Consider the following 18200-nt stretch of genomic DNA (forward strand, 5'->3'; position numbering starts at 1 on the left):
TCATCGTGGACAAGACCTTGACACAAGATGTTGTAGATGTCAAGAGGGTAGGAGATAGAATCATGGCAATCAAGATTGTAATAGGACAAGAACTTATCAATGTGATTAGTGCGTACGCACCTCAAGTAGGGTTGGATACGAGTTCGAAGGAGAAATTTTAGGAAGACCTTGGAGACTTGGTGCAAGGAATTGCTCAGACGGAGAAGTTATTTATAGGAGGAGATTTAAATGGACACGTGGGCAGGGAGACAGGCAACTATGGAGGTTTTCATGGTGGCCATGGTTTTGGGGAGAGAAACGAGGATGGGGAAGCTATCTTGGATTTTGCAATGGCATATGATCTCTTCTTAGCCAACATCTTCTTTAAGAAGAGAGAAGAACATGTGATCACCTACAAGAGTGGGTCGTCAAAAACACAAATAGATTTTCTTCTAATGAGGAAAGGGGATCGTATAACTTGTAAGGATTGCAAAGTTATACCAGGAGAGAGCGTGACTAATCAACATCGCTTGTCGGTGATGGATGTACATATCAAAAGAGTGAGAAAAAAGAACAAGACTTGGAAGTGCCCAAGGACTAGATGGTGGAATCTAAAAGAAGAAAAACAAGTCATTTTCAAAGAGAAAGTAATCACCCAGTGTGTGTGGGATAGAGAGGGGGAAGCTAACCAAATGTGGGATTCCATGGCTAGTTGTATCCGAAAAGTAGCAAAAGAGGTATTAGGAGAGTCCAAGGGCTTTACCCCACACCAAAAGGAATCTTGGTGGTGGAATGAGGAGGTACAAGCAAAGGTGAAGGCTAAGAAGGAATGTTGTAAAGCCTTATACAAGGATAGGACCGATGAAAATGGTGAAAGGTATAGAAAAGCGAAGCAAGAGGCGAAGAAAGCTGTGAGAGAAGCTAAGTTAGCGGCTTATGACGATATGTATAAGCGACTAGATACCAAAGAAGGAGAGTTGGATATCTATAAACTAGCTAGAGCAAGGGAAAAGAAGACAAATGACCTAAACCAAGTGAGGTGCATCAAGGATGAGGATGGAAAGGTTCTTGCTACAGAGAACGCGGTTAAAGACAGATGGAAAGGTTATTTTCATAATCTTTTCAATGAAGGACATGAAAGGAGTGCTTCTTTAGGGGAGTTGAGTAACTCAGAAGAGTGTAGAAACTACTTTTTTTATCGTAGAATCCGGAAGGAAGAAGTGGGTGTAGCTTTGAAGAAGATTAAGCATAGAAAAGCAGTAGGCCCAGACGATATACCAATCGAAGTGTGGAAAGTTTTGGGAGAGACAGGTATAACATGGCTCACTGACCTTTTCAATAGGATTTTGAAAACGAAGAAGATGCCGAATGAGTGGCGAATGAGCACTTTGGTGCCTATCTACAAGAATAAGGGCGATGTACAAAATTGCATGAACTATAGGGGAATTAAGCTAATGAGTCATACAATGAAGCTCTGGGAGAGAGTCATTGAGCATAGATTGAGGCAAGAGACACGGGTTTCAAACAACCAATTCGGGTTCATGCCAGGACGCTCAACCATGGAGGCAATCTATCTCTTACGAAGATTGATGGAAAGATATAGAGATGGGAAAAAGGATTTACACATGGTCTTTATAGATTTGGAAAAAGCGTATTGTAGGGTCCTAAGAGACATTCTTTGGAGGATTTTAGAGAAGAAAGGAGTACGAGTAGCATATATCCAAGCTATACAGGATATATATGAAGGAGCAAAAACTGCCGTAAGAACTCATGAAGGACAAACCGAAAGCTTTCCCATAACTGTAGGATTACATCAAGGCTCATCCTTAAGTCCTTACCTTTTTGCGTTGGTAATGGATGAGTTAACAGGACATATTCAAGGTGATATTCCTTGGTGTATGCTTTTCGCAGACGATATAGTGTTGATAGATGAAACTCAGGAAGGGGTAAATGCAAAGCTTAACCTTTGGAGAGAAGTGTTGGAATCTAAAGGTCTTCGCCTAAGCCGATCAAATACAGAATATATGGAGTGCAAGTTCAGTGCAAATGGAGGCCAAAACGAGTTAGGGGTGAGGATCGGAGATCAAGAAATACCAAAGTGCGACCATTTTCGTTACCTAGGATCTATCTTGCAAAAGAACGGAGAATTAGATGGAGATCTCAACCATAGAATACAAGCTGGATGGATGAAGTGGAAGAGTGCATCCGGCGTGTTGTGTGACCGCCGTATGCCACTGAAGCTCAAGGGAAAATTTTATAGGACGGCAATAAGGCCGGCGATGCTGTATGGCACAGAATGTTGGGCGGTGAAGCATCAACACGTACACAAAATGGGTGTAGCGGAGATGAGGATGCTTCGTTGGATGTGTGGGCACACGAGAAAGGATAAGATTAGGAATGAGGATATCCGGGGTAAAGTAGGAGTAGCCGAAATTGAAGGAAATATGAGAGAAAATCGGTTACGGTGGTTTGGACATGTGCAAAGAAGGCCTACTGACGCTCCGATTAGAAGATGCGACTATGGGACAGAGGTTCAGGGCCGAAGGGGCAGAGGAAGACCTAGGAAAACTTTGAAAGAGACCCTAAGAAAAGACTTAGAGTACTTGGATCTAACGGAGGACATGACACAGGACAGAACACAATGGCGTTCTAAGATTCATATAGCCGATCCCACTCAGTGACTTGGATTTTCCAAGTCTCCAACCGAGAAGTTTTCCTCACTCGGGAAATTAAGGGAACACTACCTCAACCTATATGCTCCACTCACAAAGCTTCAACATACAAGCTTCAACAAAAGAAAATTCAAAGAACTTAGCGAAGAAGGCTTTTGTGTATTTAACACAATATGTTGAAATGAAGGAAAGCTTATTTATTGATATCCCCGATAAGTTACAAATATGTACATATACTTGAGTCAAAATAAACAAACAAGAGGGAGCCTTCACAAAGGTTGCTTAGGAGAAGTCTCAGCAGTCGGTAGAGCCCTAGAAAGAGAAGGCACCGGAGGGGGATCATTCGGAGCCTCAGTATTGGACAAAACCCTAGAAGGAGGAGGCATCAGAGATTGATCATTTGGAGCTTCATTACGCGGTACAGCCCCAGAAGACGAAGGCAATAAATGCCTTTGGAACAAACCCACAAATCTCTGATGATCAAGTAAAACCTGACCATCAGATTCCTTCATCTGGTCAAGCTTCCTCTTCATGTTTGTAGCATAGTCATGTGCGAGCCGGTGCAACTGTTTATTCTCATGCTTGAGCCCTCTAATCTCCTGTTTGAGACTCATCACTTCAGCCGCCAATGATTCAACTTGGCGGGTTCGAGCAAATAGGCGTTGGGCCATATTAGACACAGAACCTGCACACTGAACACTGAGAGCCAGAGAATCCTTAACAGACAACTCATCAGACCGTTTGGAAAGTAGTCTGTTATCTTTGGGAGTGAGAAGGTTCCTGGCCACTACCGCAGCGGTCATATCATTCTTCATCACGGAATCCCCAACGGTAAGAGGACCAGTAAGGGAGACGAAGGATGGGCGCCATATGTTGTCTGGAGAAGGCGGGGCTGCCTCTTCAACAAGGTTCAAGTCAAAACGACGGTCGGAGGGGCCAGACATTTTCAAAGGTGTTGAAGAGAGAAGAGGTCGGACAAATCAAGATCTTAGAAGTGCAAGAATGGAGCTTCTACTGGTATATATTCAAGTGTGCTTTGGAACTTAATGTCAGCCCCTATAAAAATCTGCACTCGATGAAGCTTCAGAAATCGAAGAGGCGCCTGCTCAGAAATCGAAGAGGCGTTTGCTTTCTCAAAAGCTGGGCTGCTCAGAGACCACGAGGGTCGATCTCAGAAATCGAAGAGGTGTTTGCTTTCTCAAAAGCTGGGCTGCTCAAAGACCACAAAGGCCGATCTCAGAAATCGAAGAGGCTTGCTTTCTCAAAAGCTGGGCTGCTCAGAGGCCACGAGGGTCGATTTCAGAAATCGAAGAGGCACCTACTTTTCCAGCCTTGTCAGCACCTGTCACACGCACACTCAGCTTTGCGGAAATTATGGGCATTCTGTCGAAGATTTCTGGCGAAGTAGAAAGCACATGAATCGTACTGTTCAATCACCCACTTCCCACACGAAACAGTAGCTCATGGGTACCACAGATAACTTTGCCAAAGTTCTCTGACAAAGTTGAGACACGTGAAGCTTGCAGCTCCCACTACATCGCTCTGACCAAGAAGGGTAAAAGAATTGCAAAGAAACAACACTAACAAAGTTTAGACACATAAATTTTGAAGGTCTAGCTACCATATTATTACCCACAAGGGTAAAGGAACAGTACCACTGCTGGATAATTGGAAAGTCCCGGTGTGTCAACCTCTGTGCTTCGTGGCAAGGTAGACTAGCAAACATGCCCAACCTTTACTCACATTCGAGAAAACACTCCTAACAAGATTGCTTGCTCCAAAATCGAAGAGGCACCGCCCTCCGAATCTCGAGAGCCAGACTCCCAACATGATTACTTTCTCAAAAATCGAAGAGAGGGTAAAGGAACAGTACCACTGCTGGATAATTGGAAAGTCCCTGTGTGTCAACCTTTGTGCTTCGTGGCAAGGTAGACTAGCAAACATGCCCAACCTTTACTCACATTCAAGAAAACACTCCCAACAAGATTGCTTGCTCCAAAATCGAAGAGGCACGGCCCTCCGAATCTCGAGAGCCAGACTCCCAACATGATTACTTTCTCAAAATCGAAGAGAGGGTAAAGGAACAGTACCACTGCTGGATAATTGGAAAGTCCCTGTGTGTCAACCTCTGTGCTTCGTGGCAAGGTAGACTAGCAAACATGCCCAACCTTTACTCACATTCGAGAAAACACTCCCAACAAGATTGCTTGCTCCAAAATCGAAGAGGCACGGCCCTCCGAATCTCGAGAGCCAGACTCCCAACATGATTACTTTCTCAAAAATCGAAGAGACACCGCTCTCCGAATCTCGAGAGCCAGACCCCCAGCAGGATTGCTTTCTCAAAAATCGAAGAGGCATCGTTCTCCGAATCTCGAGAGCCAGACCCCCGACAGGTCTGTAATCTTCACACGCAACATCAGCTTTCCAGATACCACAAACCACTTTTTCAAAGTGCTCTGACAGAGTTAAAACATGTGAAGCTGGCAGCTCCTACTACCGTGCTATAACCAAGCAGGGTAAAGGAATAACATTATTACTTGATGTTAGGGAGACTCCTATATATGTCGACTTCCATCCCTAACGGACAGGCAGACCTGCAAAAATGCTCAACCCTTTCTCTTATCTGAGAGGGCACTCCCAACAAAGCCTTTCGAAATATTCAGCTTTCTTTCCCCCCGATAATACCTCTGTAAACAAGCTATACTAGAGCAAGAATATCTCATATCATCAGGGTTAAAAGCAAGAGTATCCCATATCATGCTTTTTCCCTGTCTTTTCCTTTGGCCTTGTTCTTACCTGCAAGACAAGGAGAAAGAGAGCAATCAGTCAACACTTGGAATCAAGCTTCCAGCCAGGAACTGACTGCCTGGAACCCCTTACCTGATTACTTACCTGGCATTGCTCTCGAGTACTCATCTTCAACATCTTATGCTTCCAGGGAAGATACCGCATCTGCCTGAGGAACAGATAGGGCAAGTGAGAAGGATACAAGGAAGCATGTGGAGACAAGCGTAACAGCACACGTGCCGATACATCCACTACTCTATCAAAAGCAAAAGTATCCCATATCAGCAGGGTCGAACGTACTCTAGATTTGATGGACTTGTTTTGACCCTCAAATTCTTCAGTCGGCCTTATACTCTGGAGGAAACCAGAAAACCCTCCAGCCCAGTTCAAGAATAAGTCTGTGGAAAGTTACTTCTTCAAAAGCAAAAGTATCCCATATCATCTCTCCTCATTTTTCTTCTCTTTATCCTTCATGCTGCCTGCAAGATAGGGAGAATGTGAACAATCAGCCGGAGCTCTGATTGCTTACCTTGTCTGTCACCTCTTTCAGCAGATCCCCCAGCTCGGCGACTTGGGGGACTCCTACTACATGGTTTGTATCTCGCTTGACCAAGCATGAAACTACAAGTAAGCTTCAAGTGAAATTGATACATTACCTTGTGCATCTCCACCAGTTACAGATACCACCCCTGGATGGAGGAAGAGTACTTCCAGAGAAGATGCCACATCTACCTATGAGACAGATAAGGCAAGTCAAGACGATACCACACTCCGGTACTTAGAAGTTTCGTGGCTACGAGATCATTCTCCCACAATATTTCCTAATGTCATTTGTACTAAATCATTCACTTGTACTCACTAAAGGAGAGCTTGAACCTATGTACTTGTGTAAACCCTTCACAATTAATGAGAACTCCTCTATTCCGTGGACGTAGCCAATCTGGGTGAACCACGTACATCTTGTGTTTGCTTCCCTATCTCTATCCATTTATATACTTATCCACACTAATGACCGGAGCAATCTAGCGAAGATCACAAAAAGTGACCGTTTTCGCTACCTAGGATCTATCTTGCAAGAGAACGGAGAATTAGATGGAGATCTCAACCATAGAATACAAGCTGGATGGATGAAGTGTAAGAGTGCATCCGGCGTGTTGTGTGACCGTCGTAGGCCACTGAAGCTCAAGGGAAATTTTTATAGGACGACAATAAGGCCAGCGATGTTGTATGGCACAGAATGTTGGGCGGTGAAGCATCAACGTACACAAAATGGGTGTAGCGGAGATGAGGATGCTTCGTGGGATGTATGGACACACGAGAAAGGATAAGATTGGGAATTAGGATATCCGAGGTAAAGTAGGAGTAGCCAAAATTGAAGGAAATATGAGAGAAAATCGGTTCCGGTGGTTTGGACATGTGCAAAGAAGGCCTACTGACGCTCCGGTTCGAAAATGTGACTACGGGACAGAGGTTCGGGGCCGAAGGAGTAGAGGAAGACCTAGGAAAACTTTGGAAGAGACCCTAAGAAAAGACTTGAGTACTTGGATTTAACGGAGGACATGACACAAATGAGCGCAATGGCGTTCTAGGATTCATATAGCCGACCCCACTTAGTGGGAAAAGGCTTTGTTGTTGTTGTTGTTGTTGTTGTTGTTGTTTGCATTGCAGTGCAGATTATTCATAGTATTACTGTGCTAGTAGCGAGCTACTTTTCAACATATATGTGGTTCAAGTTGAATGGTAGATTTTCTTATGGTTGAATTTAGAGGGAATGTATGCGTTAAGATCTGTAGGGAAGATGCTTTAAGATAATTTGGTTAGTAATTTGCTTTCCAATCAAAGCTGCCAACGATAAGTGAAGCTAGACTTAGTGGCTTCTTCTGTTGTGTCATATAGCATTAAAGAATCACTTTTGCTTTTCTGTATATTGCTGAAGAGAAATGATAAACACACTCTTTTTCTACTTCTGCACACCTTGTTAGATCCTTTCTGTTGTTTTGTTTGATTTATTCAGCCTGATGACAAGCAATAAAGAGGGTATGTGAGATACTGTTTTTAATTAAATTGATCTTATTTGTCTTAGAAATTTTTGATTAAAAGTCCAAAAATATCAACACGAATAGAAGAACTAGCGCATTGTTGCTCATATATATATATATATATATATATATATATATATATATATATATATATATATATATATATATAGGAATTGCTTAAGGGGAGGGATCCCCATTTTTTCAAAAAAATGGGGACACGCTCCCTACCGTTGGATTTGAATTAAATGAAATCCTGTGGTTGAGATTCTAAGGCCTGTGTTTTAATCTCAACCACACAATTTCATTAAAGTCAATCTAACGGTGGGGAGCGTGTCCCCATTTTTTTTGAAAAAATGGGGATCCCTCCCCTTAAGCTCCCTGTATATATATATATATATATATATATATATATATATATATATATATATATATATATATATATATATATATAACTTACAAAACCATTTCAAATAGTTTAATATCAACATGAATAGAAGAACTGATTTTCACACCATTTTTAGTAACTAAATAAAACTGAAGATGTAGTAGCAGGCATAACATGTTGCTAGTTCTTTTGAACCGATAACTGTTAGGCATGCAATACATGTCTCTTATTAGTTCCAATGCACAGCATCTAGATCTTTTTAGACTGAATTTGATTCACTAATTTTTCCAAGTTTGCAGATGAAGAACCCTGTGGACCAGTGGCTTCCTCTGCCAATTTTTTCCACTCCATGGCCTTATTCTTCATTCGCGTACCCTTCTCTCCCTCCATTAACTCTCTAACAAGCTTCTCAACATCATCTCTCTTGACATCATTATTGATCTCCATACCAATGCCCCATTTTTTGCAAGTATAGTGACAGTTCGTAGGCTGATCAGCAAAGAACGGCCAACACAGCATAGGCACTCCTGCAGACACACTTTCCACCGTAGAATTCCAACCACTGTGTGTCAAAAATCCTCCAACTGATGGATGGTTAAGGACTAGCTCTTGAGGGCACCAACTCGCTATTAGACTTCTCCCCTTAGTTTCATCCACAAACTCGGGTGGCAAAATTGCTGATCTACCAACTACCAAGCCAGGCCTAATTACCCAGAAGAAAGAAACCTTGCTATTTGCAAGTCCACAACCAAATTCCACAAGTTGTTCCGGGGTCATGACCGTTATGCTGCCGAAATTCACATAAACAACTGAGTTTGGTGCCTTATCGTTCAGCCATTCGAGGCACTCTGTTTCTTCTTTCCACAGGCTATATCCCAGGGACTTCAAAGGGTGTTGTGGTATCTGATTGAGAAGTAACTGGAAAGGGCCAACGGCGTAAACAGGTGGATGTGGATGCAAATTTTCTCCTCTTCGATCTTGGACGATTTTGCACCTACAAAACAACTAGCACCTTAGGTTAAGGCCAAAAGCCTCACGCGCCCACGATGAATGGGGGGGGCTTTGGCCGAAGAACCTCCGATGCCAAAGTTAGAATTTTAGAGAGAAATAGTGTTTAGAGTGTTTTGGAATTTTTGCAAGAGATTTGGAATGAGTGTTTGGTAAAAATGGGTGACTATTTATAGGACCAAATTGGTCCACATCTTCAAGAAATGGCCGGCCCTTTCTTTGTGCTTTGGGATGAATTTTGTGGTTTTATTAGCCACTTTATTGGCTAATAAAATATAATAGAAATAAATGGGAAGTTACCCAATTGAATGACTAGCGTTATTTGGCTAATAAAGTGGAAGAAATTTGAAAAGGTGTGGAGCAAAGAGAGGGAATGTGGCCGGTCTACTAGGTGGGATTTTAGGGTTTATTTTAGGTTTAATTAGCCAATTAATTGGCTAATTAAATATGAAAGGAAATGTTTTAGTATTTATGGTATTGATTGGCTAATTTAAAAGGGAAGGAAAGGTGGAAAAGGTAGAAAAAGGTGATGGAATAGGCTTTGAATGGGGTAGCCGGCCCTATATCATTTTTTAGGTTTGAGTGGATGTTTCAAATTGATAATTAAGGGATGATTTTAGGAGATATGGGAAGAATATATTATTTAGATAATTAATTAACTAAATAATATATTAGGGAAATTAAGTTTTGGAAATAATTACCTAAAATAAGATAATTTGGAATTGGTTACCTCTTTTGGAGCATTTTTTGAATTGGTTGAGGATGATTACCCACTACTTGCGCGTAGGAATCCCGGTAGGCCTCAAGGGTATTTTTGTCCTCTTTCGTTCAAAAGTCCACGTGTCGCCTAGCGAATATTTTTGGCTCCACAAATGCCCCCACACCTGTTGGGCTGCTTGCAGAAAAGGGCAACAGGTGTAGAGATTTTCTCGCTTTAGGCAACTCTGAATTGATTTCTATTTTGTTGTTGATTCTCTCTTTAAATGGAAATTAGATCCTTCTAGGAAAGGGAAATAAATTTCTCTCAAAGCCTATTTAAGTCCACCTTAAGTGGGTTATTAAATCAACTTTGGAGAGCGATTTATTCTACCCTACAAGAGAGAGATAGCTTAGAGGATATTTGTTCCCCCTCCTCTAGCAATCTTCTACATCTTGCCCGTGCAAAGGACCGTATTTCGTTGCTTTCTTCGTCTTCTTCGTGCCGCACCAATGTAAGAAAAATTTAATTTTTCTTGCCTTATTCTTGGATAGTGCTATTGCGGGGTGGTGCGGCACGTCGGCTGGCAGGGGCCAGGAGCTGGCTCGGCATGAGCTGAGGAGATGTCGTGGCAGGGACCACTGCTTGGGCAGCTTGGCTTGGCCTGAGCCAAGGGCAGCTTGTGCAGCTGGGGTCGAGGATTGTGGCGCTAGGGCACAGTGTTAGGCGAGCCGCATAGCTCATGTCCTTTGGGCTCTTGGACCTGACTCGGGCCAGGCTGGCGATTGAGAGAAATAAGGAGATTGCGGGTCTCATGGGCTGCTGGAATGTTGGGCATGTATGCCTTCTGCCTGCTGGAATGCTGGGTTGAGCTCCCCTGCTGAGTACCATGAATGTCGTTGGCTACTTAGTCTTCTTTGCTGAAAGAAAGGTGGGCTGCTCCAGAAAGATGAGGTAAAGAGGATCAAGGCGGATGCACTGGCTCGTCTGATCGCTGTCGTGGAGCTTACTATGAATGAAGATGGAAAGAAGAGATCTTCCCCGCCTGCTCATGAGATGCCTAGTTAAGAAAAAACTGAAGACTTCTTCTGCTGCTCATGAGGGTCCGCTTGCTACCGAGAGGTATGTGATTGACATGACTTCTTCTAATGGGAAGAAAAATAAGGCTGCTAGATCTGAGCATGTGGCGTCTTCCATGTTGAGAATGGCTAGTACAATTGTGGATAAGATTACTCAGCGTAAAGGTTTTATCATGCCCCCAGTGCCGAAGTCTGTAGGACGTTCTTTAGGAGCCAAGTCCGGTTCACCTTTGTAGAGACTTGCTATTATGAAGAGTGGTAAGGTGGACTCTGCTGCTAAAGTGGCGCCAAAGCCTGCTCCCTTTGCTGCTGAGATTGATTCGCCTCAGATTCAAGATCTTAAGCTTGCAATTTCTGAGCTTCGTTTCGCTACTTATGCTAAGAAGAGAGTGGATGAGCTTTTCTATTTCTCTGGAAGACTTGTTTGCTTTTACTTTTAAGGCTTCCATTGGTGAAGTAGTTGGAGAAGTTAGTGCCCAGACTGGGGCAGCCGGGGGTGAAGCGTCGGATGATGCCGCTGCTAAGAGCGTTACGGCTGTTTGAAGGTGTGGCGACCGAGTAGTCGTGGGATGTCCAAGCTGCTGTAATGTAGTATTTTAGGTAGCCTTTAGGATTTTCTTTGTTTTTCCTTGTAGCTTTTGTTTTGCTTGAATTCCTTCGGCCTTTGCTAGTTGTTTATAAACATGTTTTCCTTCGTTTTTCTTCATCTTCACTTCTTTTGTTCATGCCCTAACCTTTAGACTTGATAGACCAGTGGCAAGCATGCTACTTTTTTATAAGCAGACAAACTCGCGTAGCCTATGCAGCTGTAGGTGTTGGTGTAGAACTTTGCAAAGTTGTTAGCCATAGGGTTGGCAGCCGGATGCCTTACTTACAGAAGCAGACAAGTCCGCGTAACCACTAGGCTGTTAACCTTGACTTTCTTCAATTCCGTAGGTTGCGTAGCAAGTATCACAACACTTTAGGACTTGGTGTAGGTTGTTTCGCGCTTGGCAAAGGTGAAGCTTATCGACTACGTAGCATGTCGGCAGTGGATAAAACTTCGTATATGCGCGCTAGCTTGTTTAACCTTTCACAAGAATGTGCGGTTGTATAAGTCTAGTGCGGCTTCACTGCTCGAAGGGCAAGCCGTAGGCAGTCTTCCGGAATCCGTAGGCTACCTTAGTGCACTCGGTAGCAGCTTTAGGATTCCAGGGCAGCCGTCCATTAGATGTACTGCGTAATGTGCCCTCTCCGTCTCTAGGGCCCGGTTCCCCATGGATTAGGCCAAGAGACCCAAAATCCTTCAGTTAGCTAAGCCTTGAAAAAGACCATTGCGGCTACTTCTAGGAATCCCGGCGCAAGCCATCGTGCATCTAGTTATACTAGGGCAGCCAGGCTCATCCACGTCTGGATATTCGGAGTGTAAAGTTTATCCTCCCGTCTTGGAGAGCTGACCCATATGGGTGTCGGAGAATTGGTTTACCCTCTCGCACTGGAGAGCATGGTTGGTCCCTCGGGGGGCGCAATTCCTGCGATGAGTCCCTAAGAAGGGCGCAGTCTTCTTTTGAAGTGCATGAGTGATTAGTTGTTGTAAGCATGCAGCCAAGCCAAGTTGTGATTACTTCTAAATTCCTCATTGAAAAACGAGTGAAACGAACGAGAACTTTAGCTGTAAGGTAGGAACTGCATAACAACTGGATAGTCCTCAGCTTGTGAGGTGGTGCTCGTCGAGCTTATTGAGTCTTCGGGTTTTGATGTAGCGGGAGGTCACACATGGTACTTCTTCAGATTGTAGGCCATCCATTTCTTTTCAATCTTTTTGCCGCTTTATGGTGGTGAGGGTGTAATTACTCTTGCCCCTTACTCTGCTGATCTTGTACGGATCTTCCCAGATGGGATCCATCTTTTTGAAGCCTTCTCTGCCGGCAATGATGAAGGCTTTTCTGCGTCGTCGACATGCAAATGCCAGAAGTCTCCATCGGGTGGAGTAAGCGCAGCTAGAGTGTGCTTGGCTACTTCTGAGGCATCGTTGGGCCGCTCTGTTGCGTCACCTAGGCTCGGCGTGAAGACGCAGTAGGGAGCTGTGGAGATGGGGCCATGTCATACGCAACAGGAGATGCTCAACTGCCGGTATTGGGCACTCTAAAGTTGAATCATTAAGCAAGGGTCGGCTAGGGTCGTGTGATGCGCAGCAAGAAATGGTACTCAACTGCCGGTACATGTTGCTCCTATGTAGAATCTTTTAGGGTGACGAGGACAAAACTTACTTTCGAGTGTGTCCTTCCAGTGTTGCGTTTGTCAGAAAACTTTACATCTGCCAAGGTCTACGCCTTTATCGTCGCGCGTCTGGATTGGGCAGAATAGTACGTCATTAAGATGATTGCATGCGTTTGAAAGTAAAACTTGTGCTTCTGGGTTGCAACAACTATCGCCAAAGTTAGCTTTTGAATTTTTAATAACATCGAGGAGAGCTTTTGAACTGTAGAATACAGGTAACTGTGGAATACAGGTAGTCGGGCCCCCATCTCTTTTCGCATGATGGTAGAGCTTATTGCTACTTTAGATACCGTCAAACATGTGAATAAGTCATCCGCTGCTTCTAGGGAGGTGATGTTGGGTACTTCTTCAAGTCCTTGAATGTGCATTGGCGAGCCTCATCCCAAAGTGCATACTTCTCTGCCAAAGCAAAAGAGTCTGCCAGAGTTAGATCTTCTTTCATGATCAATTTTCCGAATAGCGGGTGGTCTGCTGGAAGTCCTTTTTGGAAGGCTGCTCTAGCTATCGAGTCGTTGCATCCGACTATTTTTGCCTTCTCTACTTTGAACCTCCTCACATAGTCGCGAAGTGACTCATTTGGGTTCTTCTTGACGTTGAACAAATGATCAGATTTCTTTTTGATCGAGCGATAGGATGAATATTCTTTGGTGAAAACCAAAGAAAGTTCGTAGAAATTCCGGATGGATTGTGGCGGCAGGGTGTAGAACCAATCTTGCGCCTCGCCTTGTAGAGTGGTGGCGAATATCTTGCACATGAGCTCATCGTTGTTTCGATAAAGGATCATTGCGCTTCGGTAGCGCTTTAAGTGTCTCTCCGGGTCTTCATCCCCTTTGAAAGATGTGAAATGTGGCATGCTGAACTCTCGTGGAGGCTCTGCCTGCTCGATCTCGTCCGTGAAGGGTGACCTGCTTATGTTGGTCATGTTCCGTCGTAGTGCCTCGTCGGTGACCTCATTGCGTTGGAAATCATGCAATCGCTTGGTCAAGAGTCTCTCTACTTCTTCCTGAATTTGCCTTTGTTGGGGTAGTGCAGCTCTCGGCTGCCCCCAGCCATGACTTGCTGGTCTAGGCTGCTCTTCCATGTGTTTGGCTCGTCTATGCCGCAGATGCAGTGCATATGGTGCATTCCTAGCAGGCGAGCGAGTTCTTTGCAGGCTGCTGGTTGAACTTGAGCTGGATTGAGTGACTGCTTCTCTCCGTCCGTCGTGCTGCCTACTTTGATGTGAGGTGGATGATGCTCCTTGTGGGCTTAGCCGCAAATGAACACTTTGTCTGGAAGGTTGCTCATGTTGACTATCGGAGTGTGACCCCAACCGTGAATGTATGCTCATCCGTTGGCCTAGTCGAGAGTACACGCTCCTCCGCGCGCTAAAACGGGAGTATACGCTATCTCGGGAGCCCAATCGGGAATGTACACTGCCTGAACGTTCAGCTCGTGGCTGGTCGAATGGCTGCTTGCTGGGATGCTGCTGGAAAGGTTCGTCTGCCCTTGTCCTACTTCGGGATACCTCGTCCGGGGCACGTTGGATCCCGATGCGTTGCAAAAGTTGATTCACCAAAGTTGTCTGTTGTGCAAGGGCGCTCGTCAACTCTATGACTTGTCGAGACAAGTGTTGTTCGCCATTTGGATTGGAAGAGCTTGGAATGAATGCGCCTCCTTGAGCAGTGGAAGGGTGGTAGACTCCGGGCGCGAGATTTGAGTTGGGAAATGTCAAATCCGCGAAAAAATGTGGTGAGAATGCCCCCGGCTCGATGGTAGGTCCAGATGGTTGAGATAGTTTTGGGCCGACTTGGGCTGCTTGGAAAGCCACGGGAGCAGTGTGGGCCTTGAGAGTGGGCTGCTCGTCGGGAGTGGGCTGCTCGTTGGGAGCAGGCTGGGTCACGAGAGCAGGCTGCTTGGCAGGAGCAGGTTGCTTGGCGGGAGCAGGCTGGGCCACGGAAGCAGGCTGCTTGGCAGGAGCAGGTTGCTTGGCGGGAGCAGGCTGGGCCACGGAAGTAGGCTGCTTGGCAGGAGTAGGCTGGGCCACGGGAGTGGGCTGCTTGGCAGGAGCAGGCTGGGCCACGGAAGTGGGTTGCTCGACGGGAGCAGGCTGGATCACGGGAGCAGGCTGCTCAATGCGCGGTGCATGTGAATGCGAGGCTTGGGCTTGGGTCCACGTGAACTTGGATGGCACGGCTTGGATCGTGGTCTTGGTACCGTGAGCCTTGGATGGCACGGCTCGGGCCGTGGTGAAGGCTCCATGGACCTCGCCACGAGTGGCTACCGAAGTAGCCATCGTGGTGGTTCCCATGGTGGCCGTGGTGAAGGCATCATGGACCTCGCCGTGGGTGGCTACCGAGGTAGCCACCACGGTGGTTCCCATGGTGGAAGCTCGTGGTGATGATGTCGCTCCCCTTATTGTCGCATTTTGCCTTACGGATCTCCGGGTCGTGGTGAAGGCTCCATGGACCTCGCCACGAGTGGCTACCGAAGTAGCCACCGCGGTGGTTCCCATGGTGGCCGTGGTGAAGGCACCATGGACCTCGCCGCGGGTAGCTACCGAAGTAGCCACCACAGTGGTTCCCATGGTTGAAGCTCGTGATGATGATGCCGCTCCCCTTATTGTCGCATTTAGCCTCACGGATCTCCGCAATCCCATTTCTTGAACATTAGAATTTTCACTTGTGGAATTTTCTAAATTTCTAGCCATTATATTTTGCTTATACGTTTTATCAAAGAACCTTTGCAAGTAAAAAATTCTAATAATAAGAACGTATGAAAAATATTCAAATGGACTAGAAAATAAAGAAAAAACCTTTTTTGTGCGAGAGTCTTCTACGAGTATGGATTTCAACTCTCAATGAAAGCACCAATTTGTGGATGCAAATTTTCTCCTCTTCGATCTTGGACGATTTTGCACCTACAAAACAACTAGCACCTTAGGTTAAGGCCAAAAGCCTCACGCGCCCACGATGAATGGGGGGGGGCTTTGGCCGAAGAACCTCCGATGCCAAAGTTAGAATTTTAGAGAGAAATAGTGTTTAGAGTGTTTTGGAATTTTTGCAAGAGATTTGGAATGAGTGTTTGGTAAAAATGGGTGACTATTTATAGGACCAAATTGGTCCACATCTTCAAGAAATGGCCGGCCCTTTCTTTGTGCTTTGGGATGAATTTTGTGGTTTTATTAGCCACTTTATTGGCTAATAAAATATAATAGAAATAAATGGGAAGTTACCCAATTGAATGACTAGCGTTATTTGGCTAATAAAGTGGAAGAAATTTGAAAAGGTGTGGAGCAAAGAGAGGGAATGTGGCCGGTCTACTAGGTGGGATTTTAGGGTTTATTTTAGGTTTAATTAGCCAATTAATTGGCTAATTAAATATGAAAGGAAATGTTTTAGTATTTATGGTATTGATTGGCTAATTTAAAAGGGAAGGAAAGGTGGAAAAGGTAGAAAAAGGTGATGGAATAGGCTTTGAATGGGGTAGCCGGCCCTATATCATTTTTTAGGTTTGAGTGGATGTTTCAAATTGATAATTAAGGGATGATTTTAGGAGATATGGGAAGAATATATTATTTAGATAATTAATTAACTAAATAATATATTAGGGAAATTAAGTTTTGGAAATAATTACCTAAAATAAGATAATTTGGAATTGGTTACCTCTTTTGGAGCATTTTTTGAATTGGTTGAGGATGATTACCCACTACTTGCGCGTAGGAATCCCGGTAGGCCTCAAGGGTATTTTTGTCCTTTTTCGTTCAAAAGTCCACGTGTCGCCTAGCGAATATTTTTGGCTCCACAGTGGAGACATAGATGAGAGAGCATCCAAAACATCCATCTCCAATGCATCAAAGGTATGTATAACAATTGCTGAAGCTTCATGTAGTCTGCCCATTCCTTCAAGTATGATATTCCAGATTGCATCATTGGGATTTGTTGTTATAAAGTTGTTAGGAAGATCCCTTAAACGAATACTTTCAATTCCTGGTATCCAGTCTACCTCTTGGTCTAAAAAGCCATTCGTGAAGCACCTCTCATCTACAAACAGCCAAGTAATGCTTTATTAGTAAAAAGTATCTTCATTTGCTTGATTAACATATACAAACTCTCTCATGGACAATTTGTCTTTTTTTGCCAATGCAACAATTGTCGTTCATGAACTTTGAAATTAGGACGTCTCCAACAAATTCGAAATTGGGTGCTACTAGATTAATTGATCATTAGCAACCACTGTTGTTGATTAATTAAAAAATTAGAACTAATAACCAAATTGTGAAACTGTTATTAGCACTTCAGAAAGTAACCATGCCTTCTTCCCTTTCTTTATTTTTTTGGGTAATTGCTTATGTTGATTACCACTTTTTCTCACACTGCACATCCTTATTTATTTTTTACTATTGAATTGGTTGAATAAATCAAAGCATAATCAATTAACAAAAATAAGCATGATGAAATTATTTCCCTTACTTTTTCACTAGGGAGGAGTGTAAGATGAATTTTTGTAGATTCAATAATAGTTTCCTAAAATCAGACCCCAAAAAAACAAAAACAAAAATAGTTTCCTAAAATCAAACAATTGCTTTAATTCTTTACCTTTGAGGGGTGCTAGTCCTCTTTCCACCAAAGCAGGATACTGCATATAGCCCATGGTGCTGCTTGCTGAATAAGTAAACAAGAGAATGACGGGGATGCCAAGTTGTTGAGCTGCAGGGGTTGTGAATGGCATGAAACCATCTGAAAAAATGCATGTCACTGGAGGAGTACTACTACTATTGTTGAGTTTCTTTATCAGATCAACGAAAGGTGCCAACAAGTTGTTTGTGACGGAATCTGCAAGCAAATTGAGGTCTTGGGTGGCATCTTCATCCGAATCCGGTAGGCCATCTGGGATCGTTTCAAATCGAAAATCATCAGGCAAGCCATAGAGGGACTCGGGTCCTTGAGATTTGACTAACCGCCTATGATTGAACTCGGTGTTGACATAGGTTATACGAAAACCTTTATGGTGGAGAAGTTTTGCTAATTGAAGCATTGCCTTTATGTGACCTTGAGCCGGAGCTGGAATACAAACAGCATGAGGCTTGTTAGAACACATCTCAGATTTGTGGATGTCAGAGTGTATGCTTACTGTATGAGGGTATTTTAACAGCAAACGTGTATGGATCTATGAATTTGTAGTCTGTCTTGAGACAATGAATGGTGCAAACTTACAAAAAGTAAGGGCTGGATGTCAATAATTTTGGCAGTGCCGATGAAATTCACAGGGTGATGACAAAGCTAAATTAAAAGAACAAACTAACAATGGGATGAA

At 44.0% G+C, this 18200-nt stretch overlaps 1 protein-coding gene across 1 annotated transcript; it reads right to left on the minus strand.

The window, feature by feature from the left end:
- Window positions 1–8020: 8020 nt before the first annotated feature.
- Window positions 8021–18200, minus strand: LOC139198526 (7-deoxyloganetin glucosyltransferase-like). Its single transcript, XM_070827395.1, has 3 exons — window positions 17483–18200; window positions 16697–16927; window positions 8021–8812 (listed from the first exon to the last, which is right to left on the minus strand). Exons 1-3 carry the CDS (start codon window positions 17982–17984, stop codon window positions 8112–8114), a joined length of 1434 nt encoding a protein of 477 aa, XP_070683496.1. The 5' UTR covers window positions 17985–18200; the 3' UTR covers window positions 8021–8111.

This window comes from Malus domestica, chromosome 09 (genome assembly GCF_042453785.1).
Source record: "Malus domestica chromosome 09, GDT2T_hap1".
Classification (NCBI taxonomy): domain Eukaryota; kingdom Viridiplantae; phylum Streptophyta; class Magnoliopsida; order Rosales; family Rosaceae; genus Malus; species Malus domestica.